The sequence below is a fragment of the Erpetoichthys calabaricus genome, chromosome 5, assembly GCF_900747795.2.
Source record: "Erpetoichthys calabaricus chromosome 5, fErpCal1.3, whole genome shotgun sequence".
NCBI lineage: Eukaryota > Metazoa > Chordata > Cladistia > Polypteriformes > Polypteridae > Erpetoichthys > Erpetoichthys calabaricus.
Genome location: NC_041398.2, coordinates 251,948,520 through 251,973,153, shown reverse-complemented (window position 1 = coordinate 251,973,153; position 24,634 = coordinate 251,948,520). Strand labels below are relative to the sequence as shown.

Here is a 24,634-nt window from a genome sequence, read left to right as displayed (position 1 = left end):
CCCAAATAGCAAAAGATGTACAATGGCACCCGGCAAACAGCTGGCATCGGCCCGACTTTGTTCTCCTCTCATTGGCTCTCAGCCCACAGCCTGCTGAGATGTTGATGGCTGTCATCTTGTCAACGGCGTCTCACTGCGGCAATGTGCCCACCTTACACACACTCAGTTGAGCTCACATGTCCAGTGGGTCATCAGCCGACTAATTAATCGCCCGATTTGTCGATCAATATGCCATCACCCTTCAAACTGCAGTTATTTCTTCTGGTGGCCCCATCCTTCTTTTATGTCAGCTTTGCCATTATGAAGACTCCCAGTGGGGACCGGGTGTTTGTGGTTTGTATCAAGTCCATTAGCTCATGCCCTTGTGTTCTTAGCCTGGCATTGGTGCCCTCTCATGTTGCAGGTCACCAGCTGTCAATCTCCCTCAGGTATCCTCAGCCTTCAAAGTTAGGCTTCGCGTGTTAGCTTTTTGCCCATCAAAAAGGCCAGTCAGCTCTGCCCACACATTTTAAGACTGTGCCCATGTTCCATGCCACCTCCTACCTCCTATCTGCTACACGTATTCTGTCAGGGTCCTTCACTACAGCTTTCAGATTCCTTCAGAACAGCAGTGACATTGAATCCTATTAGCAAACACACTCAGCATGACAGGAAGTCACGTTCCACATCACAAGTCACAAGAGGTGACTTCATAGAGTGACAGTGAACTCAACGGCAAAGCCAGTGTGGCCCTGAGGGTTGTAAGTCAGCACTTGCACAGCCTTACAAATCCCAGAGGTGCCACCTTACCCTTCACTATCCACTGAATGGCTGCGTGACTGGCACTGCCCCGGGTGACCTGCTGATTTGTGTGAGCCAAAGGCTGGGCAACAAGGGAATATGCAAATGAGAAAGTCTGAACCCCTTTACTGGACGTCTGGTTATACACTGCAGTGCCCATCTCTGGTACCCCGCACACTAATTCCTGGCACACAATCCCATTCCACTTTCACTTTGTTCTTATTTCTTTTGCCTGACTTGACTAATCCAGAACTGGCACACAAATCCCCACACACCCCACTGGCCACAAGTCCACAGTGTGGTTTCAGACCACCATAGACAGACTGGCAAACTGAACTACCCATACCAGGAATAAAATAACAGAAGAGTTGTGATGGCAGGCAAGAGAGGAGGACACAACAAACCCCTGGGGGTCAGTCATCTGAGACAGCGCTGCGCCTCACACACCCAAGGGCCACGGCCATAGAACGAACCTTTGGACAGGGTGTGGGGGTCCACATGCTGTGCCACCTTTACGAACTGCACCTCACATGGTCTGCTCTAGTAAACAGTCAGACCGAGCCGAGATGGAGGAGGAGGAGGACTGGAAGTGGATGAGCTAAGCTGCTGACCCTCCGTAGCTCCCCACGTATTCGTTTCTGTGAAACCAGAGCAGCAGGATGTCCCATGCAATGACTGCTGGCGTAAAAAGAGAAGCCAAAGGGCACAGCGTGCACCTGAGTGCTTAAGACATGGGCGCAAGGGGAGAAGCACCAGTGCTGTGGGCCACCCGTCACCAAATTGTGTTCTTTGGCTGACCCCTGAGTGAAACTCTTTGGGCAGGAGCCTGGTGTTCATGGCACCCACCTGTCTCTATCCCAGGAGGCTGTCCTGGGCACAGAGGGGGCACACGATCAGCATCTGCATCTGTGGACTGTACACTTGGGTAGGGACAAACCTTGGTGGCAACGACGAGATTCCAGCGCAGACATCTCAACACATTCAGCACTCGTCCCTTAGCAGACGTTTCACCGAATGTGCACCTGTGGCTTTCACCAACCTACATATTGACGCACACTCCCCAGATATGCCAAGTCCATCTAACTGACATGTTGCTGTTGAGCTGACACTCTGGCTGACTGAACCTCTTGAAATCCTAATTGATATCACAAACCTGAGGAATGTTATCAAAAGCATGGAAGACTGAATGGCATTCCAAGGAGATAAGAGCTGCTTTCCAGGATGCCTCGACCCACATGTCCACTCGCCTCAGGAACCTTTGGTGCAGGTGTGGCGCACTCTCACCAGCTGCTTTCCTGGCACGTTTTGGAGAGCCCTTGCCAATTCGGGCCCACCGACGGCCACATGCCAGTGCATATCTGGTGCCTCCTGTTTCGGACGAAGCTCCTTTCAGCACTTCATTAGGGTGCCGTCCGTTGTCCCCATACGTGTCCTGGCCCCGCAGTCCGTAGAACGGCTGTTCACCTGAAAAGTAACAAGGCGGAGTCTCCAGATTCAATCATAATAATAATAATAATAGAATAATAATCAAAGACTGGAAGCCACAGGGGGTTCATATTTTCGAGACCCCATGGGGTTTGTGAAGGAGGTCTCCTGGAGGAGCGCACGTGTCCCAACTCCAATTCCTTTGCTTCAGCCCTCGCCTTTGTATAAATAGCAGCAAAGCGGTCGGCCCTCACAGCGGCTCTTGGGGGAGGAGAGGAGGAGGAGGAGGAGGTGGAGGAGGAGGAGGAGGAGGAGGAAGTTAGACGGGGGACACCGCTAATCGGCACTAAACATGCCATTCGGCGCTCTTGTGGATTTTAACGCCATCTGAAGTCTCCTTACTTTGGATCGCACACAGCGACGGCTTCTGCGCAGGGGATCGCGCTACGCCAGGAGGACGGCGGAGAGACGAGCAAGCATCGCCCACAGCGACACCCTTTCCATGGTCGCTCTTTCCAGAGTCCGGAGGGCTCCATGCCGTTTCATGTGACGCGGAGAAAGTGTGCAGCAGCGCCGGAGCGATCGAGCGCGGTCCCCGAATTCGAGTGAAGTTTGCATCCAGCCCGGGCCCGGAAGGCTTTTGCGCCATTTGCTTGGCTCGCTGAGGGCTGAGACAAACAGACAATGCACTTACTGGACTTTTCCTTTTTGCTCATCTACACTGCAGTCGCTTTCGGTGACACCGCTTTCGAGTGGACACAGGACTACGACTACGACCAGGACCAGGGGGACACAAAGGTGAGTAAGGCGCCCTGTGCGTGTGCTCCGCCCCGGCGCTTAGCCTGCCAGGACCGTTATATTTCAGAGCCTGCGGGGCTCAGTAGTCCGGGAGAGGTGAGCTGCACCGTCGGCCGGGAATCCCCCCGGAAGACCGGATGGCATGCCAGAGTGTGACTGGCCCCGAAGCGCCTACGCCGGCGGGGAGTTCCAGTAACGTTCAGTTCGCCCTGTTTGACTCCACGTTAACGACCGTGAAAGTCCTCGCTTGTCACGGTAGAAGATCCCCCTCAATGGGACTCGGCGCGTGCCGGGGAGGGTCAGGCTGGGATTAAAGTTTCACTCGCTGAGCTGTCCTTTCATCGCACCTTGTGATGTGCCACTCCGTGCGAGGCTTGCTTGAGGGTGACGAGCTGTCGCGCTAGTTAGGGATTCTGCTTCGCAACTCGCCGAGTTTCCGCGCTGGTCACCGTGCCCTGCGTGCCGTTCGCCTTTGACTTCGGGCCCCCGGCTGAGTGTGGGCATGTGAACGACGCAGTGGGGCGTACCGGTTAAGACTTTGGACTGAGGACCCTGAGGCTGTGGGTTCAAATGCCGTTATACGGACACTGTGTGACCCTGAGCAAGTCACTTCACCTTCTGCGCTCCATGTCGAAACAAAGTAAGGAATGTAACCGGCGGGGTCGCAAATGTGTCAAAGTGTCTTTGGATAAAAGCGTCAGCTACGTAAGTAAATGCAAAGAGGTGGGCTGGTATTCCGACTGGGGATGGTCCATGTATGGCTTGCAACCCTGCAGTCAACAAAGGAGTTCTGCAAAGGGATGTGCGCCGTCTGTCACATCTAACACTGACTGTGGCACCTCTGCTTGTTTTAGCTCATTGTTTTGTTCTGGAGGAGATCCCGAGGTATTTAGCGGGCATGTGTCGAAACTGGGAGTGTCGGCCGCTTTTGCTGCAGGTATGTTAATAGTCTGTTATTAGTAATCAAAGCCTAAGCGGCGTGAAACGAGCTCAAGCTGGAGGAAGCAGGGCGGCCGGCGAATGCTGTGGGAGAGAACGTCCTGCTGCGCAATCGTGAGTCTCTCGAGGCAGAAGGAAGCCCCCCCCCCCCCCCCCCCCCCCCCCCCACCGTGTGCCCTGCAGGGGCAAGTGGGCCAAACTAGGGCATCGGACATACTGATTTCTGCATTGGCAGGATCCCACATGTGGCGGATCTGGCACGATAGGTAGACTCACCTGAGCGCGTTCACAGATACGCCGTCCCGTGGCCGCACGTCTCCACCCTTCAATGTGCTGAGAAGGAGATGCGCTCAGAAAGGCAGCGGCCCGTCCCGGACAGAAGGTCAGCGTGTTTGTGCACACCGTGCTATAGTGTAAAACTCCATGTTGTTGTTGTTCTTGGGGGGGATGAACGAAGTGCCAACGACCACCAGGCACTTCCCGCCATCTCAGCATCCTCCCATGCGTGTATTCATCGGAGAGGCCCGGCGCTCATGTTTGTTATAATCTGACCTTTCAATGACGGGATTTGAGTGCGATTGGTGACCGCAAGCGACTCTTCAGCTAAGAGCGAAAGAGAGAAGTCGCGTGTGAATTTAAAGAAGCACAGACAACGTCAATGACGCCACTTCACTGGCCCTTAAGGCGTTGCGGTGTCGATCTGGAGGTTCGTGCGGTGCAGGCTTCAACGATCCAAACGCACAGCCACGTCCCGGGTGCAGGGGGGCAGCTTATCCCTAACAATGGGATTCATGGGACTGAAGGACAAACAATCTTAGGGCACAAGATCGGAGTCGAGAAGAGCGAGGGGCGCACTGAGCGGCAGCGCTGGAGTGCCAGGGGCTTCACCTTTCGAGGGGCTGGCAGTCCTGCCCTCTTTCTTCGTCGCTTGTCCAGCGCCCTTCCGCGTCTGCTGCTGTCGGCCTCCTGAGGAGAACCCCGTCGGTACACCTGCGCAGGTATCCGCGTGACTGTGCGCGCTGGATGGACGAGCTGAAGGTGCCGTGCCGCTTGTTTGGCTGGTGGGGATGGCGGAATGAAACTGGGCGGACGATCAGAGACAGACAGACAGACAGACAGATAGATAGATAGATAGATAGATAGATAGATAGATAGATAGATAGATAGATAGATAGATAGATAGATGTGAAAGGCACTATAAAATAGATAGATAGATAGATGTGAAAGGCACTATTAGATAGATAGATAGATAGATAGATAGATAGATAGATAGATAGATAGATAGATAGATAGATAGATAGATAGATAGATGTGAAAGGCACTATAAGATAGATAGATAGATAGATAGATAGATAGATAGATAGATAGATAGATAGATAGATAGATAGATAGATAGATAGATAGATAGATGTGAAAGGCACTATAAGATAGATAGATAGATAGATAGATAGATAGATAGATAGATAGATAGATAGATAGATAGATAGATAGATAGATGTGAAAGGCACTATAAAATAGATAGATAGATAGATAGATAGATAGATAGATAGATAGATAGATAGATAGATAGATAGATAGATAGATAGATAGAGTGAAAGGCACTATATGATAGATAGATAGATAGATAGATAGATAGATAGATAGATAGATAGATAGATAGATAGAAAGGCACTATATGATAGATAGATAGATAGATAGATAGATGTGAAAGGCACTATAAAATAGATAGATAGATAGATAGATAGATAGATAGATAGATAGATAGATAGAGTGAAAGGCACTATATGATAGATAGATAGATAGATAGAGTGAAAGGCACTATATGATAGATAGATAGATAGATAGATAGATAGATAGATAGATAGATAGATGTGAAAGGCGCTATATCATGGTGGAGGCAGGGCACCAGTCGCGCAGAAGAGAAGGGTGCCCTGTCTGTCTGTCTGTCTGTCTGTCTGTCTGTCTGTCTGTCTGTCTGTCTGTCTGTCTGTCATGGCGTTCCTTTCACATCTCTGATATTCAGAAGCTCCTTCCCTGTCTCTCTTCTGTCTATCCATCTCATTTATTGGTTTGTCTGTCGGCCATGAGGTCCACTCGGCAGATGGCACGCCACCCCTAAGGAGGTGCTGCCCATTTGCAGGGTTTGCCTCAAGAGGAGCCTCACTTCTTTCTGCAAGCTGTTGATTGATTGATTGATTTTGATAGGTTTACTTAGATTAGTTTTTGTTTGTTTTAATTGAACAAAGATTTCTTTTTACTGATGGGCAGCGGAGGTTTATGCGCCAACACTGAACCAGAACCATAAAGCAGCGGGTCACTCGATGATGCAAATGTCCGTTTAGGCAGATCCAGAAGTCGGGAGTGTGGATCCATTTGTTTTCCTAAATGAAACTCGTCTTTTCAGGCGTTTCCGTTGTTCGGTTGAGCGATTAACGAGACCCTTTGTCATCAACTGAGGCCTTGGCAGCAGCAGGCTGAGCCACAAAGCTCTGACTGAATGAATTTCGGAAACTCTGCGTCAAAATAAACACAAAATGAAGCGAAATTTCAAAATGATGTCCCATGGGTAGTCTGGGTGCCATAAAGGAAAAGCCAAACACAAATGGCCAGTGAGTGGGACTGAAGGTGACACTGCGGAGCTGACAGGTGTCCAACAGGGGGTGCTGTACCCACCTTCTCATTTGCGTTCTCCTTGCACCCCACATCTGGGACTCAGAAATGAGGGTCTGGGTGTCCTGTTTTGCAGGGGCTGCCGTGAGGGCCTCACCGAGATGCCATTTTGTGTTAAGCAGATCGCTCCTCCCCTCCTCCATGACTGGCACCATCCTTCTGCTTGACTTTAATTTTATATTTTGTCTCCACACTTCCTTGCTTTTGTCCTTTTAGTTGTTATAGGATGTGCCCTTGGCCTTCACCCGTGTCTTGTCACATTTGGTCACCAGTATCAGCTTCCACCTGCCACTGAGTGTCCGTAAAGGAACGAATGACCTACCAGGTCAGGTGTCCCGTTGATTTGGGGGATTTAGGTGGTCAGTGATGCTGTTGCTGCCCGCTGAACTTGCCTTTTTTGATGCCACTGCACATTGGTCTGTTAACATTTTCTGGCATGTGCAAATGCTGAATATGCATAAGCATGCCAAGCGATGAAAGGATGCCCACTTTAAGGTTGGTTCTTGACTTGCACCTGATTCTATGGGGATTGGACTCCCAAATCTCAGGTGGCTCATGAAGTGGATTGACTGCCGCCATCTTGATACCCTCAATGAGCTGCTTCCTTCCGTCACCTCTGTATATGGTGCCACCCTTCTGCAGTCCTTTGCCCACTTTTCTTACTACTTGGCTCCATCTCGGGACCACTGCCAGGTCCCAGTCATCACCCTACTCTGTGTACCGCACTTCGTGCTCCTTCAAGTCTCCGGTTGGCTCTCGGATTTTTCCACATTTCCTCCAATTCTGCCTCAGATTTGACCTCGACAGCATGCCATGCCCTGCCCTCACTCCCCTGGCACTCCATTTTACAAACACTGATTACATGCCATGTTGTGTGTGTGGCATGAGCCGTGTGGCCATTGTCCACTTCAGTGACTTCAGACTTGGGCAGGTCTGGCTATGGGGTGGTCCCCAACCTATTAGGATGTCTCATGGCACAAAGCTGCAGTGGTGAAGTGGGCAGATTCCTGTGCCTGCTGCCAGGTCTGAGATTTGGCCTGCGGTCAAGGTGGAGTAGAAAATGTCATAACACGCCGGCACTTGGCAACGGAAGCAGCCAAGTTGCCAAGAGAAACCTCTGAGATGCGAGCGGAGAAAGAAAACAAGCAGCGCGCCTCTTGCCCCCTGGCACTTCTGTCAGCTGTGTTTGGTTACCTGCACATGTGTCAGAGCCAAAATAGCACAGCTGCTTGATAATCTGTAGACGGGGCAACTGGGCTGGCATCGCTCCTTCATAAACTACCCCTCTTCACCTAGGGCATTGCAGTTATGTCTGAAATTTGGCACATAGAGTGAAAATCATCCATGAGGTATGCCAGCCTGAGAGCCACAACGGTCAGTTCTATCTGCAGAGTGGGTGGCAGCAAGGCACCCAAAGAAAAGCAAACATGACGTGTGAGATGGCGTATCGTTTAGTGACAGGCAAGCCTCTGGGCCGATCATAAACAGCCATGGTGCCAGGCAGTGGCAGAGCATGTGTATTTTTTGAGGCCCCAGAAAAAACTGAAACACAGAATGTAACGGGCATATGACTGGCATAGATCCAGCCACAGCAGCAGGAATACAGACAAGCATGAATGTGTTGGGGCACACATGGCACACACGTTGGACATATGAAGGGCGTGTGCCATACGGAGACCATGGGCACAAAAACACACTGGACACATGAGAACCATGTAGTGCATGAGCCATACTGGGCACACAGAGTACATGTGAGGGGCATAAGACAAACAGACTGTGCTGGCATGCACACTGGCATGCACATTGGCATGCTTGTTCGCAGGGTCCACCTGGCAGCTGAGTGAGCTGCGGCTCTGCGCCAGGCTGCTCCAGCTCAGGGTTAAATTCCGGTGAATGCTGAGCCACAAACATTTCTAATCACAAAAGCGGCAACAAAACTTTAATTGCTGGCTCCAAACTGGAAAGGCAACATTTTTTCTTGCTGAGATCTTCGAGGTTAAAAGTCGCGAGCCGTAAAATCCTTCATTTGTGCGCCTTTTTGTCCAAACAGCATGGAGACGAGCGTGCATTCCGGTCGTGTCATGCAGCTGTCGGCCTCGTCGTTCTTCATCCACGCTGTCATCTCGAGCGGCAGGGCCTGGCATGGTGCCACTGTGGAGCTCTCGTCTCATGAACTCGACACCCTGGCGTTAATGATGGCACATCTCCAGGCTGGCAGCATGAGCGCATGACATTCGAGAGGCGATCATAGAAGTGACGAGACACTAGTGGACCCCTTTATGTAGCACCTTTTTGAAAGAGGCTGTGTTCATTGACGTCACCTACAGCGCGTGGCTTTTGTTGTTGACACTCTCCAGTCTGACATTTGTGAAAGGCGCTATATAAAATGTAGATTAATCAGCTGTTTGCTTTAATCAAGCGCAGATTGTTTTTTGTCCCTATTGAGTGGCATCAAGTTCAGAGGCTCATAACTTTCTGAACGCCGCTAGACGGGGGGCCATAAGGACTTCAAGCTTTACTGGCACTTCAGATTTCCCAATGTGTGCTGCACCTTAGCCACCCCGGTGGGGCTTCAATTAAATAGTAAGACAGGTAGGCATAGTGGTTGGCACCAGGTTCTTGGAACCTGCATGTTCATCACAGGTTTGTCACCAGTGACACACCCAGAAGCCAACAAATGCCAGGCCTGCTGGAAGAATGGCGAGTGTCCACAGTGAGATGCTTAGTCACAAGGAACAACCAAAAGATGCCATCAGGGGAGCATCTGCGCTTTAGAAGATGTCGGGGCAAATCCAGACTTAAGGGTAACAAACGATGGCTCACACTCAGAATGGGCACAGGAGCACAAACACGATGAAGCACCTTGGCAGGCGGCATCACTAAATGAGGAGATCTGGCAGGACTCGAGCCAAAACTATATGATGGGTGACCACGGGCAGCTTTTAAGGCGGGTGCAGAGATGTACGTTGGGCATTTTTAGCTCCTGTATGTCATTTGCAGTCACCTTCTGCCCCTTGCAAACATCAGGTTATGGTCCTCTTCTAGGTCTGGCCATATGAAGATTGTACGCATGACAAGACCACCTCGAAAAAAAAAGCTTGAGGGAGGACTTTGGGATTCAAACGTCTTGAGGGTCTTCAGGTAAAAACTGCATGTGCTGGTAGAGGTGCCAGGCTTAGCTTTGGTGTTGGTCATCCTCTAGTGGCGAAGAACTTACTCTTCTTTCCACCGATGGCCTCTTTGGGCTTCTTAAGAAGTGGCATCTTAGGGGAGGACACTGAGGTTTGAGAACAGGAAGTAGACTGGCATAGCCAAGACACTGAGACGCCCAGGCAGCAAACTGAAGGGCAAATTGAGTATGTGGGCATGGGGGACATCCTCGAGTGGCCAGTGTGTCACATCTACTACAAGTGAGTGGAGGCACAAGTCTGGGAAACCCAATTGCCGCAAGGAATGGCAGTGGTGAGCCAGTAGGAAGAGGGCGAGAGGGTAGTTGGGCACTACGTATCACTGGCACCTTCAGGTGTGGCTTTGGGATGGGTAGTCAGCTCCGCTTACATCCGGGTCTGCAAAGAGGCAGGCAGGTCATCTGGTCCCAGAGGCAGCGGCCAAGCTTCTGTGAGTAGAGGGGGCAGCAGTGCCAGGAGGTGAGGTTGAGTGCCCTATCTAATCAGAGTTCTCCATCAGGGCCGAATCCCACTCTGATCTGCATTGTTGCCACCCTCAGTGTTTCTAAACTTCTGCTTCTGTCCCCAGGATGATCCTGTCCCAACTATAGAAGAGCAGTTGCGATCGGCATCCAGTGTGGACGAGCTGATGAAAATCATCTACCCCGAGTACTGGACGATGCTCAAGTGCCAGTCAAAGAGGGGGGGACGCTTCCACTTCAAGGAGCCCAGTGCCTCGGACCCGGGACAAGAAGATGAGCCCATGGCGTTTGCCGCAGCACATTACAACTTTGAGATTTTTAAAAGTAAGTGTGAAGCGCTGGCCTTGCTGTTTTGTGGGTGTGACGATGACGTCCACTTCAGTGACCACACAAGCCGTTCAGGTCTGCTGCTGATGAAGGGCTCGTCCTGTTAAAAGTCGTGGCCATGAGTTTGACCTGCGAGTCGCCGAGGGAGCCTGGCACTCTGCTCTTTATAAATGCCAGTTTAGTGAAATGCCACAAAATGAGACGAGGAGTTGGGTGAAGGTAAGCGAAGGTGACCAAGTGACAAGAAAGAGCCAAGACGCAGGTGGGCCGCTCAAGTTTGGTAGGCCCGTGGCTCTTGCTTGGAGGGATGCCTCTCCCAGGCGGGCAGGCGGACGGGCGGACGTACAGACGCCACCAAACTGCTAAGTGTGCTGTTTACGTCGGCCTGAACGAAAGGGCAACGGCGTGACTCGACTCGCTCGCATTCCAGCGGCATGAAGAGGGGGCCGCGTTACGCAATGGCATCGTACGAAAGGGAAATGAAAAGCAGGCGAGGATGAAGTCATCCGTTTGGGTAAAGCCCTGCCAAAGCCAAATAGTCTTATTGATCCTTAAGTGTGCCTGTCACACGAACGGCACACTTGGCGGCACGCTTGACGGCACGCGCGGGCCTCTGTCCTCTCCCTAGCTGCAGCCCGGCACTAGAGGGCGCCAGGGAGCACTCCGGCTATACAGGGCATGAGCTAAAAAAATACCCCCCAACCCCAAACCACAGAGTGAGATTCATCCTGGTATTGGTGGGCAGCAAAAGTGTCGTCTGTCCACCCGACAAAAAGCCAGTCTAAAGAAAGTGTAAGCTGATTCGCCACCTGGTCGCCCTCCCTCCATATTCAAATGTGTGCCAACAGGGGTGACAGCAGGATGACAACAGGGGGAGGGGCGCTCGCCTTGGCTGGGGCACACAGAGCGTGAGCGGGCATGGCGCTCTTCTGTCTCTGACCTGTGGCCGTGTGTTTGACAGGTATTGAGGCGGAGTGGAGAAAGACCCAGTGCATGCCACGAGAGGTTTGTTTAGATGTTGGAAAGGAGTTTGGGGCGGCTGCCAACACCTTCTTTAAACCCACCTGCGTGTCTGTCTACAGATGTGGGGGCTGCTGCAACAGCGAGGGTCTTCAGTGCATGAACATCAGCACATCCTACGTCAGCAAAACCGTAAGTGAGTCGTCCGCAGGGGGCGCAACTGTGTGGGCTTCACTCCGCCGTCCCACCGCCGCACTGCTCTGTGTGTGTGTGTGAGCCTCAGACCCCAGATCAGCCAACCAAAATGCCCAGTGCACCTCATCCTTAAATGAGAAAATCAGCTGTGCTGCCTGCGTCAAAGGGAAGGGCGAGGTGGCATCTGAGGCTGACGTGCCAAAACACACAAGTGCCTGCCATACGCATGGAGCTGTGGGCCAAGCCAGACCCTCGCACTGCAGTAGGGACCACAACACCGTTCAGGGAGAGTTCAGGGTCCAAGGGCATCAATGTCCAGGTGAGGGCTCTCACCCCGCGCCCATCTCAGCATTACTTTGTGGCTCAGTCTACTTGGCCAAGCCACTGAGCCGAAGGACATGCCAAAAACTTGGAAGGGGGGTCAGGGCATCAATTGTACCCACATCCCACAGTATCTGCACGCATGTTGGGCATGACGGTCCCCCACCAGGACCACTATCACTGTGAGACCACTGCTGTTCTAGAGCACGTCGCTGAAGGCCACCAACAGACCCTTAATACAAACTTTATGCTTCTGACCTCAGCCACCAGATACAAACTGGTGGGCACTGAGCACAAAGGCCAGTTCTGAAAAGAATGGGCATTGGCAGCCATGGAAAGGGCACACCATTGATATGAGCAGAGAGGCCAGTTATCTGCATGACACAAACCTTCAGCACATGGCACCTCACTGAAATGGCCACTAGTCCTGGAGAACGAGCTGCAAGTCCTGTCCCGTCCTGCCACTTCAGTGGCTCCTCATTTCTGATTGGCTTGTGGTGCCCCCTTTAAATGGCATCAACACCACTGGCAGTGCCCACAGCTGTCCCCACTGTGGCCAACAGTTGCACTCAGCATGCCACGTGCTTTGGGGATGCAGGACCAGGAGAGGGTCAGGCACCCCAGGAGTAGCTGGAGCACCTGAGACGGGCGGCTTCCTCTTGTGCCCGTACGTGCTGTCCGGGTAAGACCACTAGGTGGAGCTTCATCTCCTCTATGGCTGCTCTGTCTGCTTGTGCCATTTGACTGGTGGGACCCTCCATCCTGCTCCCATCTGAATGTCCCACAGAGAGCCAGAGGTCAGCGATGCCCTCTGTCTCGCCCACATCCACCTGCTGCTTCAGTGTGGCACGAGGCCTGGTGGTGGCTCAGATGAGCGAGTCACGCCACATACCTGATGCTTGTCTTCATTTGATGCTTGTCTCTCCTTCTCTCCCTGTCCAGCTCTTTGAAATTGTCGTGCCACTGTCCCAGCGGCCAAAGCCAGTGACAATCAGCTTCGCCAACCACACAGCATGCCGCTGCCTGTCTAAGCCGGACGTTTATAGACAAGTGCACTCCATCATCAGGAGATCCCTGGCAGAGTAAGTGCACCTCTTTATCGTCCCGTCTGATGGCAGCCATCTTCCTTGGCCTACTTGCCGAAATGTCATCTGGCAGTGTGGCTGGGCCTGCCAGCTAACACCCTATGGCAATAGTTTGACTGAATTCACGGCGCCCCCTAGTGAGGGGTATTGGCCACTGTAAGAGATTGCTGTGACATGCTGGCCGTGTCAGTGGGCCCCACTGTGTCTCATTTTCAGGATTCACACGCATTCTGAGAACCTTAAAAGGGAGGACTTCAGGGACATTATGGTCCACTGTGCTTACATGATGGCTAATAGGGACATCTGCAGATGTAAGAGTGAGAACAGCAAGGACAGAGTGAGTGACAACAAAGCGCCATAGCACCTTTCAGCTGGACTTGAATTGGTAGATGAAACAGTTCCCTGTCATGGGGCTACGTGGACATAGAGGTGACAGATGGCCCTGTGATGGACAGCCGAGGGTCACACAAGCACAAGGCAGGGACCATCCCTGGATGGGATGCCACCAGTTAGTCTAATGCCATCTCGCTGAGAGGAGCAGACAGTCCACTCAGTGACTAGGCTGGGAGTTGCACCGAGGTCCATGTTGTTGAGATGTAGCAGTGTGCCACTGTAAATGACGGAGCTGATCCTCGGACACGGCCGCTCCCTGGTGGGCTGCTCGGCTCGTCCTCGCTAGAGGGGGCACACGGAGCCATGGGAGTGCTGCATCATTTCATCTTGCCGAAGGGCCGGCCAGTCTATCCGAGCAGTACTTCCACATTCCGACTCATTTCCTTCAAACACAACGACTGTCCAGATGATTTACAATAAAAGAATTTTCTGGAACCTGCGTCTCCCCTGAGCTTTCAAACATTCAGGAAATGCCTAAGAAAAAGCAGATGTTGTCGGCCTAGCGAGACATGTACATGTCCACATGTGTGTGCGTGGACCGGCTGCCGTGTGGACGTCCTGCTGAGGGGCCAGCGAGTGAGGAGCACCCGCGCATTCCTCAACGTTTAATCCGCGTGCTCGGCGTCCCTCAACTGAGGTGCATGATGGGGAGGAAGGCTGACCGGTTAATTGACGTTCATCAAAGGCTCAGGCTTGTTTTGGTGTCCTTTTGGCTGCGTTTCTGCCAGTCCATTCACCCACTTCCAAGTTCGCTGGCACGTTCTCATCACACTCACCAGCCGATGTTTCACAACACTGGACGACGAAGAGTAGAGGGGCTACTTGGACATTTGGTCAGCATTGCCGTGCCTCCCATCTTTTAAAGCCAGCAGCTCTGAGGCTTCCTCTATCATCAGTGGGTGAGGGGGCACAGCCTGGTATCATCAGTGGGCTCACACTTGAACATGGCGAGTGGCGCTCTGCTAAAACGCATTCCAAAGCTGAGCACACACCAGCCGGCGAGTAGCAGGCGTCCTCTCGGGTTTGTGTGGCTGCCTGCAGGCCCACTTGAAATGAAGCCCCCTGCCGTGCTTCGCTCGCTCGCTCTCGTGCTGTACATCTTTGTGTCATTAAAGAAAACTTCCAAGAATGCGAGCCTCAGAAATGCACTTTGGCCTCGCACGAGACGGCGGCGTGTCGTGACGCCTGGGCTGCATGTGCTGGATGACAGCAGAGCCACGTGGTCTCTTGGACGATGGAAAAGATGAGGGAGGCCGGCCGATTGAGTGGGCACAGCTGCCACGTCACATGTGGACAGACAGAGGTGGCCAGATGTGGACTCTGCGAATCGGAGCAGTGACTCGGGTACCACGACTCTCATCGCCTTCACTCCACAGTGGTGCCACGCACCCACGAGCCACTTGGAGCTCCTTTTGTGCTATTAATGGGATACTCGGACCCTTCCTTAGCCAGAATTACAACAGGGGTCACCACTGAGCTGCAATCTCACTGCAATATCCAGAGGGCGCTCAGCAGGTCACAATCAGGCCTCCATGGTTAATCCCTGCTTCCACTTGTGGGAGCCACATGGCTGGATGATGACAAACAGCTTTGGGCAGTGCAGCCTCTGTCACCAGTAGGGAATGCCAGGGAGGGTCTGCGTGGTCTGTTAGATCCTATGTAGCATTACCAAGGACCCTGGGTATCCCACAGATTCATTCTTCTGTTGTCAGTGGGTCTTAGTAACCTATGGACGCTTACCTGCATGTCACTTTAGTCACCTCTCCGTTAGGCGATGGCTCTCTGTGCAGCAGTCCAAGTGACATGTTATTACAGGAAGAGCCCAAAGTGAATGACATGCCATTTCAACACCCACCTCAGCAAATTCTATCTATCTATCTATCTATCTATCTATCTATCTATCTATCTATCTATCTATCTATCTATCTATCTGTTATATGGTGCCTTTCAATCTATCTATCTATCTATCTATCTATCTATCTATCTATCTATCTATCTATCTATCTATCTATCTATCATACAGTGCCTTTCACTCTATCTATCTATCTATCTATCTATCTATCTATCTATCTATCTATCTATCTATCTATCTATCTATCTATCTATCTATCTATCTATCATACAGCGCCTTTCACTCTATCTATCTATCTATCTATCTATCTATCTATCTATCTATCTATCTATCTATCTATCTATCTATCTATCTATCTATCTATCATACAGCGCCTTTCACTCTATCTATCTATCTATCTATCTATCTATCTATCTATCTATCTATCTATCTATCTATCTATCTATCTATCTGTTATATAGCACCTTTTATATCTCATCATCTCAGTGACAGCAGATGTAGAAGTTCTGATCCCTGGACCATCTGAATGCATTTACAGATGTGTCCAACTGATGGTGCCAGATTAGGCAGTGGGCTTCACCCTCCAGTCTCCAATGGACCGAGCCTCGTAACCCTACTTGACCCGAGTGTGCCCAGGGAACTCAAGTTTGCCCCCTTTCATTGTCTTCAGTCCTCAGACGTGTACCCTGTACGTGTCACTTGGCATTGCCAAGTGTGTTGCTGCTGTGCTGTTTGGCTGCCAGCCAATGCCCCTGTAAATCCTTTGAGTTTCCTTCCTGACATGTGCCCAGTACTGTACTTTCCTTGCTTGTCTCTGATGCCATCTGATGCCTCAGCTTATTTATTTTTTGTCCTCTTTCAGGTGTGACGGAGCTAACAGGACATGTCCCAAAGACCACGTCTGGAGTGTTCCCCTGTGCCGCTGTGTGGTGCAGCACGATTTCACGTTTGCCCCTCCGTCCCCAGACTCCCGTAAGTGTGCTTCTCTTTGATGAGTCCTTAGTGCCAGGAGTTCAGCCACTGAGCCGTTGTGTTTTGGGAGTCATCAACAGAGAGACCACTGGCCGAGACCCACAGCAGGGCAAGCAGCTTGTGGTGTCCTTTACTCTAATGGGCATTCGGGCACCCACCATATGGGGAGTCGGGAGGACAAAAGAGGGCAGGGTGACCGAACATCAAAATACAAAACGAATCGAGAGAGTTAATGAAGGGAAGAAAAGGTAAAAGATGTCAATCTGTGAGCCCCTAAGCCAGGCTGGACGGAAGTCCTTGCCAGTGCCAGTGCCAGTTCCAGTGCCAGTGACAGTGACGGTGACAGTGAAGCTGAACACAGGTGAGAGTGGACTGACTAGAGCAGCGCGGTGTCCTGTTGAGGTCGAGGCCATCAGCAGGGCCAGAGTGCCACATCGTCACCCGGCTAATAGACGGCCACACATTTCTTCTTTCCAGATGGCCAGCCTGCACCCTGCTGTGGCTCAGCGTCTCATTGACAACTCAGGCTGTAGCAGCCCCCCAGCAGGAGCCCACCCACTGACCATTAGGCCCATCTTGTATATCTAGTGTGGTCCTTTGCTCACTGCTAAGTCTAAAAGAGTGGACCCCGTCAACGGTCGCTGCCGCCCACTCATTTGGGCCTTGGCGTTTCTGTGGTGTCCCTGATGCCCGTTCTGTGACGTTCCTCTGTCCTCTTGTGCAGGTTCCTCTGATGGACTGAGTGACCTCTGCGGCCCTAACAAAGAGCTGGATGATGAGAGCTGCCAGTGCGTGTGTAAGGGTGGTCTGAGGCCCTCAAGCTGCGGGCCCAACAGGGAGCTGGACCGGGAGAGCTGCCAGTGTGTGTGCAAGCTGTCAGCGGCCTCCTGCGGGCCCAACAGAGTCCTGGACCGGAGCACGTGCCAGTGCGTCTGTGCCAAGAGCTGCCCAAAGAACCAGCCTTTGAACCCTGCCAAGTGCACATGCGAATGCACCGAGACCCCCAACAAGTGCTTTCTTCGAGGGCGAAGATTCCGGCCTCAGACGTGCAGGTAAGACCACCGGGCACGGCTCGGTCTGCCCCCACTGTAGTCGCCCCATCAGCTGGGCACTCACATGAGGGAGGTGCAGGACTGGGTGAGGCGGAGTGTGGGCAGAGTGTTGTGTGGTGATACTGTAGGGGGGCCGGAGGACTGGTGTGATTGGGTGGTGCATCACTTGATGCCAATGTCCAGTACTGACGGGCTGCGCCATTTTAAGCAGGGCCCACAATGCCTTCACAGGTGCTGGTACCGGTGGGCCCTTCAAGGCTTGGTGGGACGCGTCACAGTGGACCACCTTGCAGGATCAGCACCTCACACTGACCTTTCTGTCCTTCGCTGTCTCCGACGAGCGCTGGCTGTATTCTGATATGATGACTTTACTGTGGGGCACCTTGTCATTTCTGACCCACAGGCACGCAGACATTTTTGATGGCGAACCATAAAACCCCAATGAGGACCCCAGCAGAAAAACCGCAGAGCCAAGCAGCAGTTCAGTGATGTCACTGAGGGCTGCCATCTCCCCTGGCACCTCCTTCAGGAGGTTTGATTTCATTGTGGGCCATGCCTCCAAGCGAGTGGTCTCAAACGGCCGCTGGGTGCCAGTCTGCCGAAGCCACAGCCGGATGGCACAGTCAGTGATCACGGTTGTTAAAATTGTGAAGAATGCCAAGACATTTCTGTTTTCCTCTCCCGTCTGCCATTCCTCGTCACATCTGTTCCTGCTTTGTGTGTGTTGCTTCAAAAATAGTCACTTGCTCGAAGACAACTGGAAAAGGAAATGCTTGTGGTCGCTGAGGCAAAAAGACTGCGAGATAACTCGAGATTGTCAAGCGCGGTGGAGGGCACAGCTCGAAACGCCACGTCGCTCCGCGGGTATCGGCCACCTTCAGGGCAGATGCGGCTCCCAATCACCTGCTGCCTTGGCTGTTCCATGGCGACTGGACGGTGGAAGATGAAATGCAAAGCGTCCAATGCCAGTCTGCGGTCACACGTCAGTGCCCGCTACATACAGATATTTGACTTCGTGATGCCACACCGCTGCTTGCTGTTAGTTACTCAGTAAGAAATCAAATCCCAGTAAACATCTGAGCCCAGAGTTTTACGTTCAGAGCCCACGCTGGGCGCTGACTCCATGGAGTCCTCCTGGAGTCGGGTTGACTGGTGCCAGCGCTGATGTGACGATGTGGCTTCTCGCCACGCTCCCATGAGCTCGGCAGTGAGGCACAACAAATGGAGCGAGGGGATGGTGCAAAACAACAAAGCAGAATCCAAATAAATAAATAAAGTGCATTGTCTCAAAAGTCATTCAATAAATAATCAAATAAAAGCAGAAGTGAAATTGTGGAGGTTCAAACAAACACACTGGAAAAACACTCCTGATCCCTGGCTTCATTCTCGAACTCTCCAGATCGAGACTTGGCTTCCCTAACGACCGGGACGCTCATGCCAGGGAATTCACCACCCAAGCCTCCCGAATCCCGCTGTCTTCCATGGCGAGCCGTCCGTCATCACCGGTCACTCCAGCTCCCTGACCGCTCAGCTTCTGCCCCACCGAGTGTCAGCCAAACCCTCTTCTTGGGGCTCACCTTCCAGCTGCCTACGAGCGCTCGTTCTCGTTCTTGTTCATTTGTTCTCGTTCTCGCTCATTTGTTCTCATTCTCGTTCATTCGTTCTCGTTCTCGTTCATTCATTCTCATTCTCGCTCATTCGTTCTCATTCTCATTCTCGTTCTCATTCTCATTCTCGTTCTTGTTCATTCGTTCTCATTCTCGTTCATTCGTTCTCATTCTTGTTCTCGTTCATTCTCATTCATTCGTCTCATTTATTCGTTCTCATTCATTCTCATTCTCACTCATTCGTTCTCATTCTCGTTCTCATTCTCATTCTCATTCTCATTCTCATTCTCGTTCTCATTCTCATTCTTGTTCTCGTTCATTCTCATTCATTCGTCTCATTTATTCGTTCTCATTCATTCTCATTCTCATTCTCGTTCATTCGTCTCGTTCATTCGTCTCGTTCATTCGTTCATTCGTTCTCATTCTCGTTCTTGTTCATTCGTTCTCATTCTCATTCTCGTTCTCGTTCATTCGTTCTCGTTCTTGTTCATTCGTTCTCATTCTTGTTCTCGTTCATTCGTTCTCATTCTCATTCTTGTTCTTTCGTTCTCATTCATTCGTCTCGTTCATTCATTCTTGTTCTCATTCTCGCTCATTTGTTCTCATTCATTCTCGTTCATTCATTCTCATTCTCGTTCTCATTCTCGTTCATTTGTCTCGTTCATTTGTTCATTCGTTCTTGATCTCATTCTCGTTCATTCGTTCTCATTCATTCTCGTTCATTCATTCTCGTTCTCATTCTCGTTCATTCATTCTCGTTCATTCGTTCTCATTCTCGTTCTCGTTCATTCGTTCTCATTCTCATTCTCGTTCATTCGTTCTCGTTCTCATTCTCATTCACGTTCTCATTCATTCGTTCTCGTTCTTGTTCATTCGTTCATTCGTTCTCATTGTCATTCGTTCTCGTTCTCATTCATTCATTCTCATTCTCATTCTCATTCATTCGTTCTCATTCTCGTTCTCGTTCATTCGTTCTCATTCTCATTCTCGTTCATTCATTCTCGTTCTCATTCTCATTCACGTTCTCGTTCATTCGTTCTCGTTCTTGTTCATTTGTTCTCATTGTCATTCGTTCTCGTTCTCGTTCATTCGTTCTCATTCTCATTCATTCGTTCTCATTCTCGTTCTCGTTCATTCATTCTCATTCTCGTTCCTCACACACCAGCTTTCTCCTCTGGCTTCCTGCCTTCTTTCTTACTCTCGAACCTCTGTTTCTTTCTCTCTTTTTTTTCCTCCAACCGCTGGCCACCTTGCAGTTCTATTTATGACGGGGACATGGATCAGCTGTGATGATTAGCAGCTCCCGGGAACAATTACGGACGTGGACGACACCTCACCTGTGCCCTTCAGTGAGAATCGCCCGCATCACGAATTCCCCGAGAACCGCTCGGCCACACGCCAGCACACCCCTTGCTAAGCCGCAAACTGGCCCTTTTGATGTGAACTGTGGACCCGCTACACCACAGTGCCCGTAAGCTGGTACCCCAGCTGGAGTTGCTTCTTCTTCCTGTCATTATCTGCATGGCCCCTGCCTTCTACATGCCTGTGCCAGGAGAGAAGAACCAAAAATAAAAGGCGTAAGCAGACACTGGCACTTTCAAAGAGGACTCGGATCAAAGTGTGTCGTCTGTAATCGCTCATTCATCCGGAAGGCCTTCAGCTCGAGTTCAGTGCCACCTTTTGAACATGGACACTTGAAGTTCTCGTCACACTGCTAATTCAATACAGCGCTCTCACTTATCTCCAAGAGTGGCATCTCTGCTTCTGGGTAACGATGCCAAGGTTACAATTCCACAAAGGAATGAAGGAAAGTGACATTGGGACATTGAGATCTCGATTTGAGGTTGGTTTGGAGGTGTTGGGTGGACCAGGCTGGCGAGCGTTGATGGGCTGGATGGCCAGTTAGGATCAAAGATTTTTCGAATGTTTCTAAAGTTCTACCCAAGAGCAGGAAATCTTGGCACGTGACACTTGGCACTCATTTCAAACGTTTGGTTAAACTGTGTGATGTAAAGCACGTTGGCACATCAGCGCCCCTTGACAGGCACAGCACAAAGTGCCAACTTCTCTCTTCAACGGTAATGTGAAATGTCCGCATTATGTGGCACGTGGAGGGCACAGCATGTGCGGCTATCGGAATTGGTCTCCTCGGCGATGAGTGGCACCCTAATCTGACTCGAGACTTACATCAGTGAAATATGTGACTGTCATCGTCCATTTGATGTCACTTAAATGGCCTCACGAAGGACCTCGAGGACGCGCTGGCAGCTCAGACTCTCGGCCGCTGCACTTACTACAACACATCAAAGCAACTAAAAATGAAAGAGTTTAACGCTGCCATTCCTAAGAAGGAACTCAACCGCCCTTATAACTTACATTAAAATACAACAAATACACGCAATGATGCCCCTGGCACGCCGTCACTGCCAGCTCTGATCTTATCAAGCTGTTGGCTTTTGCAGATGATGCCACACGACAGGCGCCGTGCCCTCTGTCCAAAGTACCGCATGCACTTAACGCCCCCTGAAGTGTGCCATCCAGGGCAGTGGGGACACGTGGCACGTGAAGGCCTGATGCTTTTCCTGTTACTCAGCCACCGGACACTCGAATCTTGCGTCTTGTGAGGTAACGCAGCGCTGAGCCACAGACCCTCCGACGTGCCCCCCAGACTCGTAGCACATTTCTACTTATAAATATATATATATACGCTTATAATATAAACTCCAAATATTTGATCTTGTCTGAAATATTCCCCCCAGTTGTAGTTTGTCTTATCTGTTACTTTCCTTGAGTTGATCAACTGACCAAAATTGTTAATCTCACGTTTTTATGGTGAATGGAAATTTTAAAAATGTTTAATGGACAAGAGACTTTAATGGAGAGCAACGGTGAAGAACAGCAAAGGAAAAGGTCGAGATTCACATCAGGTGACCGTTGGGTTTGTCAGACTGGCCGCCTTGTTGGAAATGGCCGTCCACGTCACATGTGGCGATCACCTGCTGCCCACGCAGCACAGCTGGACTCGACAGCCAATAGCGTGCCGCCTGGCGGACCAGGTGCTGTACAAAGGGTTAACAGGAATGGCGCCTTTTTCTGACCTGTTTTAGTGTTTAAAGCATCTCCTCTTTTTTGCATCGGTTGCCCGCTGTCACGGCCCAGTTTGAGGGGCAAGTCGCTAGGGATATCAGACTACACGACCGGCGGGCACAGACGGGCATCACCAACTGCCTCTGACTGGCTCATTATGTGTAAATTAAGGCTACGACTGAAAAGCGCCTGAGAAGTCACTCAATGTGACACGGCCTTCACTTGCGTCGTCTCACGCGTATGTCATGCGTCCCGGGGAACACGCGCGACATCCCATAATCTACAGTTTTAATAAAATACGGTTAAATAAATCCTCTCGTGAACATCTAGGGAGGACCCGCCTCCTGCTCATTCATTGGTCAGTCCTGCCCAGTCACAGCTCGCCCGTTGGCTAGAATGGTGGGTCACATGATATTGGCATTGCAGAGTGAGAGGAGAACAAAGAAAAGCAAAAGACAAGCGAGGGGGGCACCAATCAGGTGGGTTTCAGAAAGCAGAAGGTCACCAGAAACGAGCAGAGGAGGCAGCTCTCCGGTTCAAAAGCTCAGTTCTGCCTTAATGAACTCCGACTTTGTGTTTTCTTTCCCAAAATCTGTTCAAAAACGCACCCTTGGAGAACACAACTGGTCACCCACCCAGGGCATCGTGCAAACGGGGGCTTTGTTTGGCCGCCTTCAGCATTTGTCCCCAGTGATGCCTGCTGCACCAGGGGCTTTGTGGTCTCCATTCTCCATTACAGCCTGGGAGCAGCCAGGATGACAAGCAGGGAAGATCGCCTTGTGGGTGGTACCCACCATGCCCGCTGTGACGATACCCGTATCTCTCCTGTGTCCCTTCTGGTGCCAGCAAGTGGGCTGCCGTGCAGGTCATCGCTACAAGGGCCCAGCCACACGCAGATGTCCTGAGGTCAAGCGTGAATCACCCAGTGTCCACAACGCCCACGCTCAACCTCCCCAGGCACGTGCCAGCTGACCCCAGGTGCAGGGGCATGGAGCCTCACCATTCTAACTTTTCTTTCTTTGCTCCCCAGCTGCCACGCGCCACCTTGTCGAAGGCGAGCCTGTGAGACGGGATACTACTTCAGCGAGGAAGTCTGCCACTGCGTGCCCACGTACTGGAGGCCGTCGAGATGAGGACCCAGTGGGCACGGACGGCCTGGCGCTCACACGCCTCAGATGAGGCCTCTCGGACACTGACCAAGCGGGGGTGGGGAATGAAGAATCCTAATTTATTGCCACTAAATGTCTGCAGCATTATTTTCATAGCCGATCGTAAATTTACACTGTGATTCATATTTTTGTATTATTTTAAACTTGATTAAATAAAATATAAAATTGTATTGTACAACAGACGGCATTTGCAGGCGAAGAGGCACAAAAGACGAGACGAAACAACGAGCCGTGGGTACAGAATGAGGCCTGGTGACGCTGGGGACTTGGAGAAGGTGACAGGAAATGAGAAGAGGCCCTCAGCAAGTGCCCATGTGTGCCCATCAGGCCGGCCAGTTCACCACCTCGTGCTGTCACTCCTTCACGAAGGACACTGGGGGGCAGCAGATGAGATGACAGGATGGCACCACATGTGCTGCTCCTGTCTAAGTGGAGGAAGCTGTCATTTCCACACAGTGTCACCGTCCTTTCACTTTATCTTTGTCTGGCGCTCGTCACCAAGTCCTCACGTAAAATGCAAGCACACAGAAAACAAACGAGTTTGAATCAAATGAACATAAATATAAATAACAACAATGTGAGTCTCACCTTGGCACTCAATACAACATGGAACTCGTCTTTTCTCCTTCTACCAGTCCCAACTGACGATGTGAAGTAGGTGAGGGCAGAAAGGGTGGCACTCTAGTGGCCCAGAAGGTGGACTGGTGAGCTGTCCCTCCGCATAGGAGAAGTGGCATTCACAATGGCAAGGCACACAGAGAATCACGCAGGGCAGGTCCGCCAACTGACTCCGGCAAGTGACTTCAGCTTCATAAGACAAATGTGTGTTTGATAGCCTTGGCAAGGCAAGCAAGTTGGGACAGAAGGTGCCAGGCGTGGAAATGAACTTGAGCCTCACAGACACGGCACCACGCTGCTCCATTTACTCCACGCGTCTTGAGGAGATGAAAGCTCGAGTGGTCAGGAGGCTGTGACCTGCAGTGACCCTATGGGTGACCCTGATTCTCAAAGCCCGTGAGTCCTGGGTGCCCACTGAAATTTGGGTTCTGTTTTACTCACATTTGTGTCTCTCTAAAGGGTAAAGTTCACATTTTTATAAATGGAGACCCAAGTCTTTACACGCGTAAACAAAACATACAACACATGAGAAAGAGTGTAGATTAATCATCATCATCATCATCATCGTCCTTCACTTAGCCAATGGCTTTACTCGAAGCGACTTAAAAAACATCAAAACACACACCATATGCTTGACTCATTTCATTATAAATGATGATACTTTACAACAGCAGTGCCACCTGGTGGACTGTGAAGGAACTCGCCAAGCTAGTGAAGCCTCTCCCATTCCCCTGT

General features: G+C 51.1%; 1 protein-coding gene across 1 annotated transcript; it reads left to right on the top strand.

Annotated features, from left to right (window-relative positions):
* Positions 1 to 2,374: 2,374 nt before the first annotated feature.
* On the top strand, positions 2,375 to 23,459 carry vegfc (vascular endothelial growth factor c). Its single transcript, XM_028791148.2, has 7 exons — positions 2,375 to 3,003; positions 10,369 to 10,585; positions 11,550 to 11,740; positions 13,007 to 13,146; positions 16,257 to 16,366; positions 17,091 to 17,418; positions 23,143 to 23,459. The coding sequence occupies exons 1-7, from the start codon at positions 2,890 to 2,892 to the stop codon at positions 23,243 to 23,245; spliced, it is 1,203 nt and encodes a 400-aa protein (XP_028646981.1). The 5' UTR covers positions 2,375 to 2,889; the 3' UTR covers positions 23,246 to 23,459.
* The last annotated feature ends 1,175 nt before the right edge of the window (positions 23,460 to 24,634 follow it).

Excerpts from the sequence above, each read along its gene's own strand:
- vegfc (XM_028791148.2), top strand. The coding sequence starts at position 2,890 with ATGCACTTACTGGACTTTTCCTTTTTGCTCATCTACACTGCAGTCGCT. Across the intron at positions 3,004-10,368 it reads AGGACCAGGGGGACACAAAG|GATGATCCTGTCCCAACTAT; the intron begins GTGAGTAAGGCG and ends TTCTGTCCCCAG. Across the intron at positions 13,147-16,256 it reads ATCAGGAGATCCCTGGCAGA|GTGTGACGGAGCTAACAGGA; the intron begins GTAAGTGCACCT and ends GTCCTCTTTCAG.